The sequence below is a fragment of the Apteryx mantelli genome, chromosome 18 (genome assembly GCF_036417845.1).
Source record: "Apteryx mantelli isolate bAptMan1 chromosome 18, bAptMan1.hap1, whole genome shotgun sequence".
NCBI classification, from domain to species: Eukaryota; Metazoa; Chordata; class Aves; order Apterygiformes; family Apterygidae; genus Apteryx; species Apteryx mantelli.
In genome coordinates this window covers 17,921,577-17,938,297 of record NC_089995.1, presented here as the reverse complement: position 1 = coordinate 17,938,297, position 16,721 = coordinate 17,921,577, and the positions used below count along the sequence as shown (strand labels likewise).

Here is a 16,721-nt window from a genome sequence, read left to right as displayed (position 1 = left end):
TTAGACAGGTCTTCCATTTCTAAGACAGGCAGCGCGCGGGCAGGCCTGGGCCTGCTGCAAGCCACCTTCATAAATACACATGCAAAAATCATCTCAGCTCATCAATCCCTTCTGAGGACGGGGCAGTGCCTGGGAGTCTCTTTCACCCTTGTTAACGCTTGATGTATTTCAACCAATTCTGTAGGATTTTACAGAAAAGATCGTTCAAGGCAGCTCCGGAGGGGCTGTGTGAGTTACTCTGGTTTGGCCATGGCTGGCTACGCACGTATCCACTGCAAAGCTAAACTCGTAGCAGTAGCAAAACTCTTGGCAACCCCAGCAAACTCCACGTGCGCGGTCCGCAGCGGGCGCGGGCAGAGCCCCGGGCAGGGACCCGCAGCCCCAGGCTCTGCGTTTCGCAGTGGGAGCCGCGGTGGGCAGCCGGGGGACCCGCAGCCCCTGCTCGGCTGCGCCCCGCGCCTGCGGGAGGGACAGCCCCTGGCCCCCGGGTGGGCTGTGCCGGACTCGCCAGACCCGGGCAACGTGGCCGTGGGTTTAAATAAAATGCTTATGCAAACGTCTGGCTGCTTTCTGCGTGCAGGTACCAGAGCGGTGACAACGGCACTTGTGGACGAGCCAGCCGGGCTCCCCCCGGGACGTGCCAGGCGCGCCGGTACATGCGAGGTGGTGTTAACGCAGGCCTGCGCCACGCTCAGAGGCTCCATTTCGCCCCCGGGGCTGTTTGCTCGTGGGCTGCCTGATTCTGCACACTAGCAAAGGAACTGCCGTGGTCTCCCATGTTTGCGCTTTTATCCTGCATAAACCCTGCTTCTTCTGCTGGATCTCTGCAGCCTGTTTTCTAGACGAGCTCATTAGGGGATGACGTTCCAGCTAGTGTTGGTGGAGTGCGCGAGTTGGTGTTTTTAATAACCACGGGGTATGTACTGGAGCTGCCTCCTGGAAGCTACATTCAATGGAAGCTGCAGCTGGAAACGTTTCAGGGTATAAAGCTTTACTAGCTCTTACTCCGTTCCAGTTCGAGGGACCTACGCTGAGCTCCCGAAGCCTCCTCCTGCGGCGGCTGCCGGCCACCGGAGCTCGTTTACTGCTCTGTCTAGCGAGAGGAACAGCGCTCATGTCCGTGGGCACCCATGTCCCTAGACAGACCATTTGCCTCTTCCATCCCGGGGACGCAATGCACCGTTAGGCACAGAGCTGCCTCTCCGTATGGATTCCAGAGGGGCTGCAGGGTTTGGTGCCCAAATCCATGGAGAAAGGGCCCTAATTTCCACATCCCTTGGAAAAGGTTCAGCTTCCAAGCTTTCCTCCTTGGCTGAGCTCTGCTTGACGTGCTGCTGACCACGTTTGGTAGCCGGAGCGGCAGCCTCACCCGGCTGGGGCAGTGGGGTCCTGGGGAGCCGGCGCTGCTCGGACTCCCTGTCCCTGAGGCCCTGGCTGTGTCGAAGGTCTCGGCCCTCGGGTGAGGGTGTCTGCACAGGTGAGACCTCTCCTCCCAGGCTCGGGAGCTAGCTAAAACCCCTCCTTGACATCTGCAAGGCCCAGGCCTCTCTGCCGGTGGCTGCCCACGGCCGTGGCTTCCGTCCTGCGCAGGGGGATGGTGCGGAGCTGAGCACCCAGGCCAGGCCATGGACCGGGACGGTGCAACAGGTCAAATGGCCACAACCCGTGGCCAGCCCTCCCTGCGGGCCTCGCACCCTGCCTTGAGCTGAGGGGTTACGGGACGGAGCGCGGTCCCACAGGCAGGATTTGGGAGCGGCATGCAGTATCTGTCTTCCATCCATTCCTGGCACTGTCTGGCAGCCACAGGAAGGTGGTTGTGACATTTAACCTGTGCCATTACCCCTTGGCCTGTTTCTTCCAAACGAGAAGTGGGCAGAGAAAGACAAGACCCACCCCCATCTCAGAGCCAAAGCTGTAAGAAGCGGGACCTACCTTGTTGCAGTTGGCCAGGTGAGCTTTCAACCCGGAGACGCTGGAGTAAATGGCTTCACAGCACTGTGGGGAAAAAAAAAAACGGAGGGTTTGCCACGTTTCTGCCTCGCCTCCTTGCCTTCCTCCATCCCGTGGCCAGGAGCCTGGTGCGCCAGCAAGGCCACCGGTCCAGGCTAATCAGCGTGAGGTTAATGCTCTGCGAGAGGCAGAGGGCTCTGGTCACACGTTTCCTATTAGTGCTAATGGGAGTCATGTGGCCACGTCCCTCTGCAACGGGCTCAGAAATGTCTCCCCTAAATGTCTCCGTGGAAAACGTACATTTGTGAGCAGTCAGGAGGCCCTGCTGGGCTACAGGAGTTCTTGGAGCCACAGCAGACGCTTAACGGAGAAGAGAAATCACCCGGGCAGCAGCATGACCAGTTTCTGAGCAACGTCTTTTCAAAGTGCCTGTGTATGACATTAATTAGCCAGCGCGTCTCCCCCGGCCTTGCGGTAACAGCCCCGTTCAACGTTCCCATTACCAAGGCTTTGTTTCAGATCATAAATCAATGGCCCAGCACGAGGGTGGAGTTCACCTCCCTGGGAGCTCAGGCCAAGGCTGCGTTTTACAGAACGATGAAGCACACACACCACGTCCCAAAGATCCGCGCCTACCCATATATCTTAAGAAACAGACTTAAAACCGGTCTCAGCTTTACTCTGCAAGAGGCGGGTGCTGTATGTAAAAAGGCTCTTAAGCACAGACAGTGCAGCCTTTACTCTGTCCTGATCTTGGGAACTGCCCAAAGGCAGCTCTAGAGCTTGAATCGGGCAACCCAAGCTGAACCATCAGCCCAAGAGCACCCGCTCCCACCTGGGGACAGGGTGCCCCTGCACCCTAGCCCCCCCCGAACCCTCGAGAGCGGTGGGAAGTTCCTGCGGACGGGACGTGCTTTGAGTAGCCACTGCAGCAACTACGGGGGAGCTGGTGAAACGGGTGTCTCAGCAGTAACCAAACCCCACCCTGGTTTCACCACCAGCTTCCTCAGGGGGCTGAATGACAATCTGCCTTTGGTGGGTTTCTGCCCCCAAAACTTCCCCCTCCTAGTGCAGCCTGCAACCAGGCCAGCCCAGAGGAGAACAGAAATGGTCCTTACGTTGTTGGGACAGTTGATGTGACCCTTCTCCTTCACTTCGTTCTTCCAGTTTTCCAAAAGCCTCGGATTTAGCTTGGGAAGTCCTGGTCGGGTGTAATTGAGCTGCGAACAATAGAACATGATTAGCAGAGCGGCACGTGCCAGTCCTGGCCTAGGTGGAGTCCTTGGCCCTCAAACGGGGTCTGCCCCCCAGAGAAGCGAATCGGGGCTGAAAATTAGTTGGGAAGCTTTGCCCCGAGATGTCATCGGCTCCCCGAGCCCCGTGCAGCCCTGCGGTGGGTGTCCCTGCTGCTGTGCCACCGGCGAGGAGGCAGCAGGGCTGGAGGACGGCGGCAGCAGAGGAGCACGGCACAAACCGCCTGTGCTACGGCCACCTCCGAGCAGCGCTGGGAAACCTCTCGCCTTCGGAGGAGAGACGTCCCAGGGTCTGCTCTCCCGCCGGCTAAAGGGGGGCCAGGCCCGGGCCCAGCGTTTCCGGCGCGTTGTGTCGGAGCGGTCCTTCTGCCGCGTTTCATAACCGGCAGAACCAGCAACCCTGCGCGCTGGGCAGAGGGGACGGCCGCCAAGTTTGAAGAGCCTCCCTGGCTGCCTTCCACCGATTAATGGGCATAACCCATTAAACAATGAAAGACTCTTGCGTCTCTGTCTCTCCTTTTGGCAGGGCTGCTCTTTCCAAGTGCTTTTAATTACTGCTTTATTAGCGACTTTGAGGCTTAGCATAGCAGGCTGGTCCTTCAAACTCCGTTTCTGCCTGTTCAGCACATGCAAACACGCCGGCAGCACCTCCACGCCGTGCGATCGTGTCGCTTGCCCGTACCTGCAGGGCCTGGTTTCTGCCTGCCGCTGCGGGGCTGGCTCCAGAGGCGCCAGCAGGACGGCGACAGCGAGGTCTGCACAGGAGATGAGACGCTCTGCCTGCGACCTGAGCTGCCTTGCGGCCACGGGACTACGTTGGCACAACTCCTGGCCTCACCAAACGAGCTCTGCTAGGACCGAAGGATGCTCCTTGGGTCCCAAAGCCCAGGCTCTCCCCACGGCAGAGCACGGTCTGGGCAACTTGCACTGGCTCACGATGTACAGACCAAGGTACCCAATGCCCAAATAGCTGCTTCCCTACTCGGGTACCACCGTGGCCTTTCTGCCCGCGCCCCCATGCATGCCAAGCGCTGATGGACACGGCCGCAGTGCCTCCAGCCCGTCGGTCTATCTGTGCTCACCCGGGAGGAAGCACAGAGAAACCGCGCTTGCAGAGGTGCAAAAACAGGCCCCGTTTTAAAATGTGCCCCTAGGACTCGGAGCTCACATTTCCGACGACGCGGGGAGGCAGCTGGCTGTGTTTCTTTCCCAGCTGTGACTTTTCCTGAACATGCTGATAAGCTGTAAATTTGCCGTTGTCCAGCTGGGCCGGGGTAACCCGCCTCCCCCGAGCAGGCTGCTCCGAAACCTCTGGCTCCCTGAACAGGCAGCTCCCACCGCGACTGCCCGACTTGCGAAGTGGAGGGCTGGCCTCGAGCGCAGCTCTTTCCTTTTCGCGCAAACCTAAGGGGGACGCGAGCACGCGCTCCCCCTCTGCCCCCGTCTCGGCACGTCGGAGGAGCGCGAGCGAGGAGAAAGGGAGCCCGGGGAGACCTCGCTCCTGGCGAGGGGCAGGGGCACGGCGGCTTGCGAAAACAGCGGCGTGAGCGGTTATGAGGACGGATGTGGAAAAATCCCCCGCGCCGCAGCATGCCGCTCTTCTGTCGTGCTTCGCAGCTGCGGAAGATGCCAGCGGAGCGCTTTGAAGCGCTGGGATGGTGCGTCTACCAGCGCCTGGTCCACCGCCCGGGGAAGGCAATGCCACCTCCGGCGGAGAACACAGGAGTCCCTTTTTGTCATTGATACTGAGAGCTGGGATGCCAAACGGCCTCCTTAATTAAAAGCCAATCAATCCCATGAATGAACAAACATTAATGGTAACCGCACACAGGCCCAGCAACAACCTCTCCCTCCGCGCGTCCCCCGGGAGGAGGCAAGGGGGGATGTTCAGAGATGTGGATTCTGCTGCTCTGGCTTCCCACTCCAGGGAAACATCCCTCCCCGCTCTCCTCCCACAGGCACCGCACAATAACATGCAAATCCCTGTCTTCCTGGGGCGCTGCGGTTCTGGGAATGTCAAAGTCATCTTTATGTCTCTATTAAGAAGGAGCCTCAGGCATGGAATATTTTATTTTTTTCCATTCATTTTCCTCAAACAGCCTGTAAGTGAAAATCTTCATGGCCAAATCATTAAACGACTACAACTGGTTTTGGCCACAGCCCATCTCTTCTGAACAGTCGAAGGATGTTGGGGTGGGAAGGCTTGTTTTCTTTGACTGACAGTTTTATTTAATTAACTTTCATATTTCAATCCTCTTGCTCCCTAGACAGCTCTCCCCTTCCCCAAAATATATCGCAATAAATGAGAACCATGCACGCCACCTCAGCCCAAGCCAACACGCTTCAATTTAAGCAGGCCTGCTAAGTTAGAAAGGTTCCTAGGGCAAGACACGGCGCCCTGATCGCCCCGCGTTCCTGTCCCTGGGAAACCACGGCTAATTTTGTCTGGAAGGCAAAGGCAAAACACATCCAACAGCTTTGGCTGAAAGCCGGTTCTGTAACGCCGTTCTGGACAGCTCTGTCACCAAGTCAGCTCTTGGCAGCACAGCGAAAAAGGAAGGACACAGCCCTGCCGAGGTCTCACCTGGAGGCTTCGGCTCAGACCTAGCGTGGCCCACAGTGAAACGAGCCTGCAGGGCTCAGCCGGGCTCCTTCGCTCGCCGGCTTCTGCCCAGATCACAGGGCCATTGTTCTGGGGACGACGCCGAGCCAGGCTCTTCTGGTCTGGAATTTATCCTGGTTCCACAGTGAGGTTTGCTTAAAACCCCAAGCCCAAAGCTGACTTTTGCCTTTCTGTTTTATGAGCGGCCTACACCAACCCTTCGCTGCAAACAGCCCTGGCTTCCCACCCCTGGAGCACCCCGGCTCTGCTGGGACTTTGCAGCCAGGGCCCTCGGCGTCTGCCCCGGCCGCACGCTGTGAAAGCGGCCCGGTCCTGCGGCAATATAGACCCCGATCCGCGGAGAGGCACCAAGAGACCTGCGGGCTTGGAAATGGGTCACGCTTGCGCTTCTGCGCAGGGCTGAGATGCAGGTGCTCTGCCGTCCTCCCGTGAGCGCCAGCGCTGCCCGGCGTGCCCGGCGCTCGCGGCAGCCCCAGAGGGAACCGGACCCTCCTTTCCTGCCACGTCCCTAAAGGAGGCGCTCCACCTTGAGCCATCACTAATTAACCCATCGTTAACACAGCAGTCCACGGCGGCACGAGGAGCCGGTCAGAGCGGGCAGCCAGTTCTCACCATGCACGAGCACAAAAGCAAACTGCTCCCGAAAGAGCCCTGGTGAGGCCGGAGGAGCGGCGTGCCGGGGCCGAGCCCCCGCTGGAGCCAGGGCCTGAGGAGCTGGCAGGCACGTGGCATGCACACATCCCTCCCCCAAAACCTCCGGCAGCGCAGGCTCTTCCACAGGGGCACCGGAAATGCATCAAACCATGAAATAACTGGATTTCCATGGCATTTTCTCCTGTCTTGCATTTTCTCCCATCTAACATCTGTTAGATGTTTCTCCCCTTGCTCAAGGAGGCTGTTTCTCTCAGTCAGTCGTCCAAAACTGGCAGGGGAATCGCTCCTCTGCCCGAGACCAGAGAAACCACCACATGGACAGCCGGAGCAGGGCCCGGTGTAGCTGCCTGCCCGCGCCGCGGCACCCGGGAACCTCTGCGGCCTCTTGCTCCTCTGCCAAAAGCCCGAATCCTTGCTCAGTAGACGGAGGCATGATCGGAGACTGCTCACAGGAACCTTATGCCCACTTGGCCCCGGCAAAGGCCAGTGGAGGGTCGGAGGATTGACAACGTCTTCACGGGGCTTCTGGAAAGGGGACTTTTCCCAGAAAAGTGGCAGGGGTGTGCCCTTCCCCATCTGACATCCCCAGCAAGCAGCCGTTGTGAAACACCCCATCTGGTTCAGCTTATCCAGAGGCAAATAAAGATTGGAGTGAGAAAATAAGACTCCAGTGTATATTTAGAAATGCTGGATTTGGTTAGTGCAGAAGGGAGGCATCGGAGGGCCTGGGATCCGAGCAGCAATCGTTTATTCCGATGCCATTGCTTTGGTGTGAAGGAATCTGTTCTCTTGGGGAAACGTGAACGCATCCCACCACGGGCCACCAACGGGATTCGAACCCAACCTCCCCTCCCCGGCCAAGACCGGCTGCCATCTGGCCAGGGAGGGGAGGGCCACGCGTGGGGCTGGGCCTTCGGGGAGGCGAGGGCCCGCGAGGGAGCCCAACGTGCCCAGCGCAACGGGCACGGCTCGCGGGAGATGTGGGAGCTCATGAGATCCCATCGGCTTGCTGAGGAGCTGCACGACTTTCCCTGAGGTTTTAGGGGATACCGACGCACACCAGATTGCTCCAAGGAAAATCCTTGCTGATTGGAGAAGGGATGGAGAGGAGAGGTGGCCTTCTTCATCAGCTCCCTCAAAATCCCCTCCGATGGGGGGACCGTGGTGGGTAACCCAGTGCGGAGAGTTTGGGGACAAGCTGGTGTTGCTCTGACACAAGCAGTGGGAAAAAAAAAAGCAGAAATCCCCAGGTCCTGCTGAGACGGCTGTAAGTGCAGTAGCAATCCGCTGCTCATCCCGGACATCCCACTCTTCTGCAGGTACAAGCCAGCGAGGGCCCCGCCGTGGCCAGGTGCAGCTCTGCAGCGTCCTCCCAACGGCCGGGTATGGTCCGGGCGAGAAGAGGAGGTGGCATGTGTTGGCTCTTCTCGACACAGTTAGTCCTTGGGCCCCAGTCCCAGGTAACAGGCATTTGTCTTTCCGCAGCTCCAGCAGCTCCAATTTGTCGGCTCCCCGGGAGGGCCAGCCACCACGAAACGTGGCAGCAGCATCGCGGGGACACTGCCCATTCCTCCGATCCTCCCGCATGCTCAGGGACCGGACCCACAACAGAGCACTCCTGCCAGGATGGCTGAAGTCAGTCCTCAGGAAAGTGCTATTTTTGGGGCTGTAACTGGGTCAGTCTGGGCATTCGCTGGCACGTTTCGGTCACTCAGAGTTGGCAGGTTTTTCCCGTACTCTTAACTGAAGCAGTTTTGAACCGCAGACCAGTCCTAAGCGATGCAAGACGTTACTCAGCAAAGCAGTGCTGGACCCAGCAGGACATGCTGAAGTCAGCAAAGCTCCTACCAACTTCCCTGGGAAGAACCTGCCTCCTGCCACCTTCCAGCACTGTTCCTCAAGTAAAAATGCCATAGACTGAACAGATTAGAGTGTTGTCAGGTGAATGTGACACTCTTTGCAAGATGCACTCACAGACGCACCCACAGAGCCACACACGCGTTCAGCCAGTGCACCGACCTCCTTGAAAATTCATCTGTGCAACACAAGGCCAGGAACAGCTGGGGAGAGCAACCCATCACGCAGGGCTGCGGTCCCAGCCCTTAAGACCAAGAGCCTTGTTTTACAGCACGGGACCTGCTCTAACCCCTCCTTCCCGTTCATCTTCAAGGCAAATCTGTTTCCGTCCTTAACCTCACTGCAATTCTCTTTGTTTCTCAGCGCCGAGTTGGGGCTCACATTAAACTTACACAATTAGAAGCTGAACACAAGAAATGTCTCATTAAAAAAACACAAACAAAGAGCATTTCATGGAGCAGTTATGCCAGGGGCTGGAACCTTTACAATGTCTTTGTATGTTAGCTTGCACATGGGTCCGTTGTGCAGGCCTGGGACTCCTGGCTGCTCCCTCAGCTCAAACACAAAATACCCAGAGTCAAGAGTAAGGGGAGCAATTCAAGGAGGAGGGAGAGGAATGCAAGTGTTGAGGCTGGAGCAGGGAGAAGAGAGCAGAACACCTCTCCTCCCTGAGGCCTGCAGACAGTATGTGAAATGAAACCGCTACTTTGGGCTTGCCTTTTTTAGGTTATAAACGCATTTCAGATGAAGTCATCTGGAAATCAGCAAACTCTTCCCCCACCGGCAACACAGAGCGTGTGGGGAAAAAACATTTTCAACCAGCTCTGGCATGAAAATCTCCAGCCCTCCTCTAAGACAGACAGTAGCATCGAGGCTGCCTCGCAGGGATGCCAGGGCATGTAAAGAAGATGCTGTTTGGTTTGTGTGCTAGTTTTTCACCTGCCCACTGTGTGCAGACTGGGCACTGAGTCAGGCTTAGCTCTTTCAAGTTGTCGCAGGACGAAGGCGGCACTTCTGCTGAAAGCACTCGAGCCAGGACAAGGGTAGCTGGAAGGCCTTTCCACTCAAATTCAGCTGTTATGCCACTGATTTTCCATGGGCGAGTCGCATCACTTCTCCAAACTGGCTCTTGGACTCTGTTCTGGGGTAGAGTCAGGTCCTTTGGGCTGGGACTGTCCGACACTCTGCACCCTCATAGCTCTCAGCACCACTGCACTCTCCTGCTGCTCTTGCACTGAAGCATTCCCCTGCTCCTCAGAGTAGGAGGAATCGCTTAAGAAGATTGGTACCGTGAGCAGAAATGACACTGCAGAGAACTGCAAGGAAGCCTGGGCTGAGGGCACCTTCCAGGCTTCCTCTGTTCTATGGGAGTTCACCTCTGCAGGAGGCTGAAGTGCTCATGTGTCCCTCACTCCCACCTTAGCAATGTGCACAATATCCTGCCCAGGGGGAATTCCCAGGGGGAATTTCAGGGCACTGGACAAGAAACACCCAACTGCACAGAGCAAACAAAAGACCTGACACTTCATTGCAAAGCTGTGCACTCAGGAAGCAGGTGTGCAGCTTGTGCAATGACTTCCAGGCTGGCTCGCCGTCGTGTCCCTGCGCTGCCTGAAAGGTATCAACCGAATGACTGAAAAACTTCCTGACTCCCTCTCTTTTCTTCCTTCTGCACTGAAAAGGTTTATGATTTGCTGCTGTTTCACTGTTTGTTAAAGTCCAGAAGAGGCATTCCTTGAGGGAATTTCAGCTCAAGAGCACTCCCGATAAACACCTCCTCCCAAGGCCAGATGGGATGTTTGATTTAACATGTTACTCCAATGTCTCCATGAAGCTCAGAGTTGTTGGGGTATCAACTTTTGCTGAGCAGATCCTGCAGCCCCAGGATGACTGTGCATTGCTGCTGGGGACAGCAGGGCTCCAGCCCTGTCTCCATGCTCAGGACTTCTCTGCTTGCAGGAAGCACTGCTCTCCCAGAGAGCGGGTGACGGTGAGAGCTGGCCCCTGCAGGGTTGCTGGACAGCAGGAGATGCCGCCGGCCCTTTACCTCCAAGGTGTCCAGGGAAGAAGCCTCTCTCAGCATTAAGTAAAAGCATGGAAGGAAGGAAATTTTTTCCGGAGTATCTTTGCCCTCTGACAGTGCAAGGGAGAGTGTTTGAGATCTGACCTCCAGGCTCTCCATGTGCTCCTCTTGATTGCCAAACCCACCTCCCCAATGACCATGGACCACAACTGACCTCTCCCCACGATCTCCTCTAGGCCAGACTCCGATCTCTCCACTGTCTGCACAGCACCACCTTTTGTTCCGTTTAGATTTGGGTCCTGGCAGTGGAAAGCACAAAGCTGCCCTCAGCCAGGCATTGTAAAGAGGCTCCAGAGCAGTGGAGGCAGCTCTGGGGCCCAGCCAGTGCTGGACGGGCTCTTTAGCAATGATTTTGCCTCCACCACCCCTAATTCATTCAATATGCAGAAAATGCAACGCGTGAATGATCAGCCTCCTGGGGCCACGCTGGCCTTCCAGGATCCCTGTGTACAGCTAGCACAAAAGAGGAGAGGCTTCTCACCCGCTTGGTTTCAGGTACCAGGTCATCCTTCATCCTCCGCTTGGTCCAGTCCCTGGCAAGCTCGTCCTCTGCTATCTCCTGAAGGTGGAAGACGGCCACTTGGGCCGATGTGCGACGGATGCGGCCACTTGGGGTCCTTTCAAAATCTTCTACGGGGGGGGGCTCTGGCTTCACCTCTGGCTCTTCTGGAGGCTGAAATAGAGACCGAGTCAGGCAGGGCAGAGCCAAGGCAGAGGAGGCAAGCTCTCCTCCCCCTGGGGCAGAGATGCTCAGATCTACTTTGTCTGCGTGTTTGCAGACCTGCTTTTCTGCGGGTGGGGACCACAGAGACAGCAGCGTGCCCCCAGGCTGGCTGGAGGTTCGCTGGATCAGTTTTGCAGGCCTGCTCAGCACCCAAGGCTCAGCCTCTGAGCTGCAATGAACCCGCCTTCTCGCGTAGCCAAGCAGACAGCCCGAGCGTTGGACTGATCATGTCCTTTCATGCTCTTAGCGTTCCCATGTGTATAAATGTCTCCATTTATTAGAGTTATGGAGTTATTAGAGTCGGATGCACTGTCAGTAGGGATCAAGAGAACACAAGAGGACGGTTCCCAGGGACAGATCCTGCCACCCCGGCGCTGGCGAGCAGCCGGCGCTCGCTGGCTGCTGAGGGAGCAGCCTGGTCTTTTTTTGCAGAACGTGGACGCAGGGTGGCCGGAGCACAGCCCTGCGCTCAGCGGGTGCTCCGGAGCGGGAGTGCTGCCTGCTGCGCCGCTCGCCGGCCCTGCCTCAGCCTTCTAGAGCAGGGCACAGCTGCCCTTACTTAAACACATGCCCCCGCTTTCTCGGAGGGACGAAGGGGGCTGCGGTCGGCTCCCCACCTACAACGCATGGCACAACGCATGCTCAGTGTGATGTTAGGGAAAAAAACAACATCAGTTCGATGTCTGCACCTGCCTTGCCCGGCTCGGCCCGGCCCGGCTCGGTCCTGCCCGCAGGCTCTGCAGCTCTGCAGTCACCCACGGGTAAGGATGGCCCCGGTCCTCGGGCTGCGGAGGCGTCCGGGGGGCTCACTGAGGCCATGTGCTCTGACCGCACATGGTAGTCGTGGCCAGCCTTGGATTTGTACTTCTTTCCGCAGTGCGGGCAGCTGAAGACAGGCTTGTCAGCCTCGGCGAGCTGCTTGCCGCACCGCTTCTGGTGGTACTGGTACCCCATCAGGCTGGAGAAGTTGGCCACGCAACCCTATGGAGATGGGGAGAAGAGAAGGGTTGGGGGGGCCATCGCTTCACGCGCCCGTGTTGGAACGGTCACGGTGCCGTCGCTCCCTGCACGGCAGGGAGGAACACGTCCTGAGGAGCCCCCTCACAGAGCTGCTCCGCAAACCCTGTCCCCCTCGAGCAATGGGAGAATCGCCAGCCAACAGGCCCGTCCCAAGGCCACTCCTCTGCCAGCCTTGACAGTGTCTTTCCACATCCTTCATTTCTGAGAGAGAGGATTACACCCCAAACTCGTGGTCCCCTGGGACTGGCATTTCCTAACCTGCAGCCCCTGTCCCAGCCTGGCCAGCCCTCCACCCCTGCGGAGAGCCACGGCGCTGGGCTACGTGGGCTCGCCGGGGCCTCGTGCCCCACGCCGCAGTCTGCAGACCCCACGCTTTCTCTCTGCTGCTGTCCAGCTGCTCTCCCCAAACAGCCACAGAGGCAGCAGTCGCTTGTGGGGGACAGAGCGACGGAGGGAGCAGCCCCGGTCCCCTGTGCTACCCACCGCGCTTCAGTACGCCGGTAGGGCTTTTCAGAAACACGCAAGGCGGGCAGCGAGAGGTGAGCGTGGCAGGGACTGCGCTGTGCGGAGAGCAAACCATCCGCAGAGACAAAGCTCTGCCTCACGCCCCCCTTTACCTGTTCGTGACTTGTCTGCAGCTGCCTTAGGACCGTCTCAGTTTGGTTTGGTTTATTTTTATGCTGTGCCCAGGATGCCACCAGCAGCACAACGCCCTTTTCCGAGCAGTAGCTTGAGTTCACGAGTCAGAAACTGCCCTCCTGTGAACACTCTCCAACCTGTCCTACTTCCAGCCCTCTGGCTAGGACGGCCCTTCGCTAGAGCGCTCAGAGCCGACAGGCCGGGGCCAGCGAGCTAAGGTGCACTCGTGTGAGAAGTCGAGAGCGTGCTGAGGGGTGCCTGGAGAGCACGCGTGCCCCTCTGCACTGGGACTCACTCCTTCCATCTTTGCACAGAACAAGAAACAGGAATTGTTCTTATACCTCATTGGGGCATTTCAGTTTTCCCATCTGCTTTAGCACTTTCCTCAGCCTTTCCCGCTCTTCCTGTTCACCAAGTCCAGCGGTTTCCACAGGAACAGGCTGGAAACAAGGAAGTAACAGAAGCGACAGAGTCAACCATCTACTCATGTCCTCTGTGCCAGGAGTGGGTGGTAAACCTCTGCCTCGCAGGAGTTGCCCTTGGTGGGGGATGAACCTCCTGTTAAAAGGGTGGATCTCCCATTGCTTTACTGCACGCCAATGTCTTCACTGTTATATGCCAAATTTGACCATGCATTTCCTGTATTTGCCCTCAAAAAGCCAACTGAGAAATCCATGAGCAGTTCCTGCATGGAAAATTCACCAGCTAGACTAGACAGCAGGACACTAATGCACAGGCAAAAGACAAGTCAGAACTGGTAAACATGGGACATGTAGAAATACAGTTATGCCTTGCCCTGGTATCTCAGAGACATATGCAACCAGACTTTTAAGAACAACCTCTAAATTGGCGCCTGCCAGATTTTGCTCATGATAAATTTTGTGGCTACTTCTCACATGCATGGTGGAGAGCTAAACACTGGACTGTGAGATTCGTGCAAGGCAGAATCCATCAGTCCTGGATTTGCGGGCACAGTTTTGGAGGCAGAGCTTAGCCACTCAAAATCCGCCTCAAAACTCACTGAAAAGTCCCCCATTCCAGAATTTGAAGTTTTGTTTTATTCTTCTAGTCCTCTGCTCTATTCCCAGGGATCCACATGAACATAACTAAATGCCTAGGAATGAATGGTTTTGTGTGGCAGCCAAGGGGGAAGGCTACCGTCTGGACTGAGCAGCGCGCGAGACGCTGCAAGACGGTGTTCTGAATCACTCCTTTGAAAAGGCAAAGAAAAGCAGACCGCTGATTGCTTCATCTTCTGCATCTGCATCTTGGGGGAGAGAGAGGAAACGAGGTGTGAGGTGAGAGTTGCCCAGCTCTCTTACCTTGCTGACGTGTTCAGCCATGGTATGGTAATTCAGCCCAGCTTTGGACTTAAATTGCTTTTTGCAGTGTTGGCATTTCAAGGCATCCTGCAGCTGAAGAAATTAGAGGCAAGTCACCATGGAGGCCACTACATGTTTGATTTTCCAAGGGCTGCTGCTCTGCTCTAACCCCACGGGCAGCTGTTGCTGCAGCAGTGGGACTCAGCAGGCAGCTCAGCACCTCTTACCCCATCCCAATTCAAGTCTGCAGCCCAGAGGTTTCCCTCCATCATCCTGAAAACTGTTATCAAACCCACATGCCCCAGTTTTTGGAAAACATTCCATTTTGGATGCGGATTTAAAGCCCATTAGATGGAAACATCTGGACCTGGTGTCTTAGTCTTCCTGTTCGAGGGATAGGTAAGAGGAGCTTTGATCTAGCGGTACATTAGTGGACTGTGCTCTGCAGCCCTATTAACTATGACAGATACTGCGTACAATCCACTTTATGGGCGTCTGGACTGTTTGGAATTAAGACGCTGCTGGACGCAAATCACAAAACTCGCACCAGCAGAGTATTTCCCGCTTCATATTACTCTGCCGCTTGACCCCTGACTTGGCTTCCTGAGCGATTTAAGAGAGGCATTAAAAACACACTGTTCTGCCATGCAGCCATGGACGTGCTGATTTACAAGGGGAACTTGCAAAGTGAGTAAGCAGATCCTGACTTTTGTTGGAGCAGGTATCAGAATTTATTGACTCAGGAGATGAATACTCCCGGCACCAAGAGACAGGATGTCTCGAGCAGGAGCTGGTGGCTGGACAGCCAGGTCCATTCCCTGCTCCACCTGTCCCAGCTGCCTGGCTGCCATTCCACCTTTGCCAGTTCCTGTTCAGTTGAGTCTGGACTAGCAGCTGGAGAGGGGATGAAGATGGAGCTACAAACCCATCCTCATCCTGGACCTCTTGGGAAATGAAGAACAAACTGCAGCCAACTGGGAGTGACTCACTTGTACTTATGCCCTGATTGGTTAATTGTGCTCCAGACCTAAGCACTGACCCTAACGAGGTGGATGCTAAAAGCTTCCTGACTCATTGAATGCCCATTTCAACCAATCTGGGGTTTACACCTGTGGCTAGAACTGAAGAACATGACATGTTCATATCCTAACAAGCCCTTCCACCCAGGCTGCAAAGAGGAGATCCTGCCCTCACCTCCTGCAGGCTCTAGCAAGTCACAACCATTTCCATCCCTTATTTCCTTTCCAGAGCCCAAGGAAACAGGGCGAACTGCTTAGTGACAACAGTGGAGCTGAGGAACCTATTTCAGTTGTCGTACAAGAGGTTCTAGAGTCTGTGTATCCTTTTCCCATCATAAGAAATACAAATCATTAAAGTGGGGTGGAAGCAGGTGGATTGGGAGGCTAGAAGCACGCCACGGGCTCATCACAGAGCTGCTGCTGAGCGATGGAGCCGAGGTCATGCACCCGGAGGTGGCCGTGTTTGGGGAACCTGCTCACTGGCAGGGCTGCTGTGAAGTGCCCCAGCCCCAGCCAGCCCCAGGGGGGACCATGCCTCACGGGGAAGGACAGCGAAACACCCGCTCCTGGGGCCAGAGCCTGCAGCTCCACTGGGGCAGTTGCTTCTGCTCATGTATCCCAGAGGGGCACTCATGCCCTCTCCAGGCGGATTCAGCCTGCAGGCACTGGCTCTGGAGCAGCAGAAACAGTCACTACACTTTGTCATAAGCTTAGCAGGCTGCGAGAGCCTCATCTCCTCCTCTGAACACCCACGTGCCTATTTATAGAGGGGAAGCCAGGCCTGACTGCTCTCGCAGACCGCGCTCAGCAGGTTGGCTGGCCTCGCGTACAACCTGCCCGGAGAGGGAGACATTTAGGAAGCACAGGAGGTCCGAGAGACAACAGCCAAGATCCCGCATCCCCTGAAGCCAAGAGGATGTTAGCAGCTTCAGGATTCTGCCCAGCATCAATGTAATATGAGGTTTGAAAGGGATAATAGCCTCCCACTGCTGCATAAATGCTGAGGCAAAGGCTGAGGAGGCATTTACAGAAAATGAATGTGGAATCAAAGCCGAGCCACATATTTTCAAAGCGGGAGGCAGCGATCCCACGTTAGCTTTCTGTGACGATGGCTCTGCACCATGCCAGGTGATGGATGAAGACGTAATCCTTTGCTCTGATGGATGGCGCTGTGGCAGAGAGAGAGTTTTTCACTGCACCATTACTGAACTCCTGTGTCTTGACAGTCTGCCTGAGCACATTGCGGCTTGGTGTCTCTCTGAGATGCGCTCTCATTCAACCACAATTTATCTGGCCTGATGAGAGGCATGGAGCACAGTAAAATCCCACAGCTGGAGCTCTGAAGTAGCCTAGATTAGAGACAAGCCCAGCAATCTCTCTAGCCTTAAAGCTATTCAGTTAGCTACTAGAAATACCCAGCTCTGCTGGAGTCACTGGGACAAGGGGCCCAGACCACAAAGGGATTCAGAATTGATGAAAATTAGGTATCCAAATCCCTCTGTGAATCTGAAACTAAGTGAAGCAGTCAGCTCTCTTTAGATGACTAGCAAGTGCTCTATCAAACAGCCCTAGAACCA

General features: G+C 56.2%; 1 protein-coding gene across 2 annotated transcripts in view; it reads right to left on the bottom strand.

The window, feature by feature from the left end:
- ZNF512B (zinc finger protein 512B) overlaps positions 1-16,721 on the bottom strand; it is a 38,652-nt gene that overhangs the window by 2,551 nt on the left and 19,380 nt on the right. Inside the window, exons 11-17 of one of the 2 annotated variants that reach the window (XR_010885974.1) lie at positions 14,126-14,218; positions 13,145-13,243; positions 11,838-12,125; positions 10,902-11,093; positions 3,069-3,170; positions 2,251-2,379; positions 1,932-1,995 (exon numbers count right to left, since the gene is read on the bottom strand). Coding sequence is in view for 1 of the 2 variants with exons in the window: in XM_067307492.1 (XP_067163593.1) it covers positions 1,933-1,995; positions 3,069-3,170; positions 10,902-11,093; positions 11,838-12,125; positions 13,145-13,243; positions 14,126-14,218 (837 nt within the window). In the remaining variant the exon portion in view is untranslated. Of the gene's footprint in view, positions 1-1,931; positions 1,996-2,250; positions 2,380-3,068; positions 3,171-10,901; positions 11,094-11,837; positions 12,126-13,144; positions 13,244-14,125; positions 14,219-16,721 lie in introns of those variants that run through there. The other variant, XM_067307492.1, reaches the window with a different exon arrangement.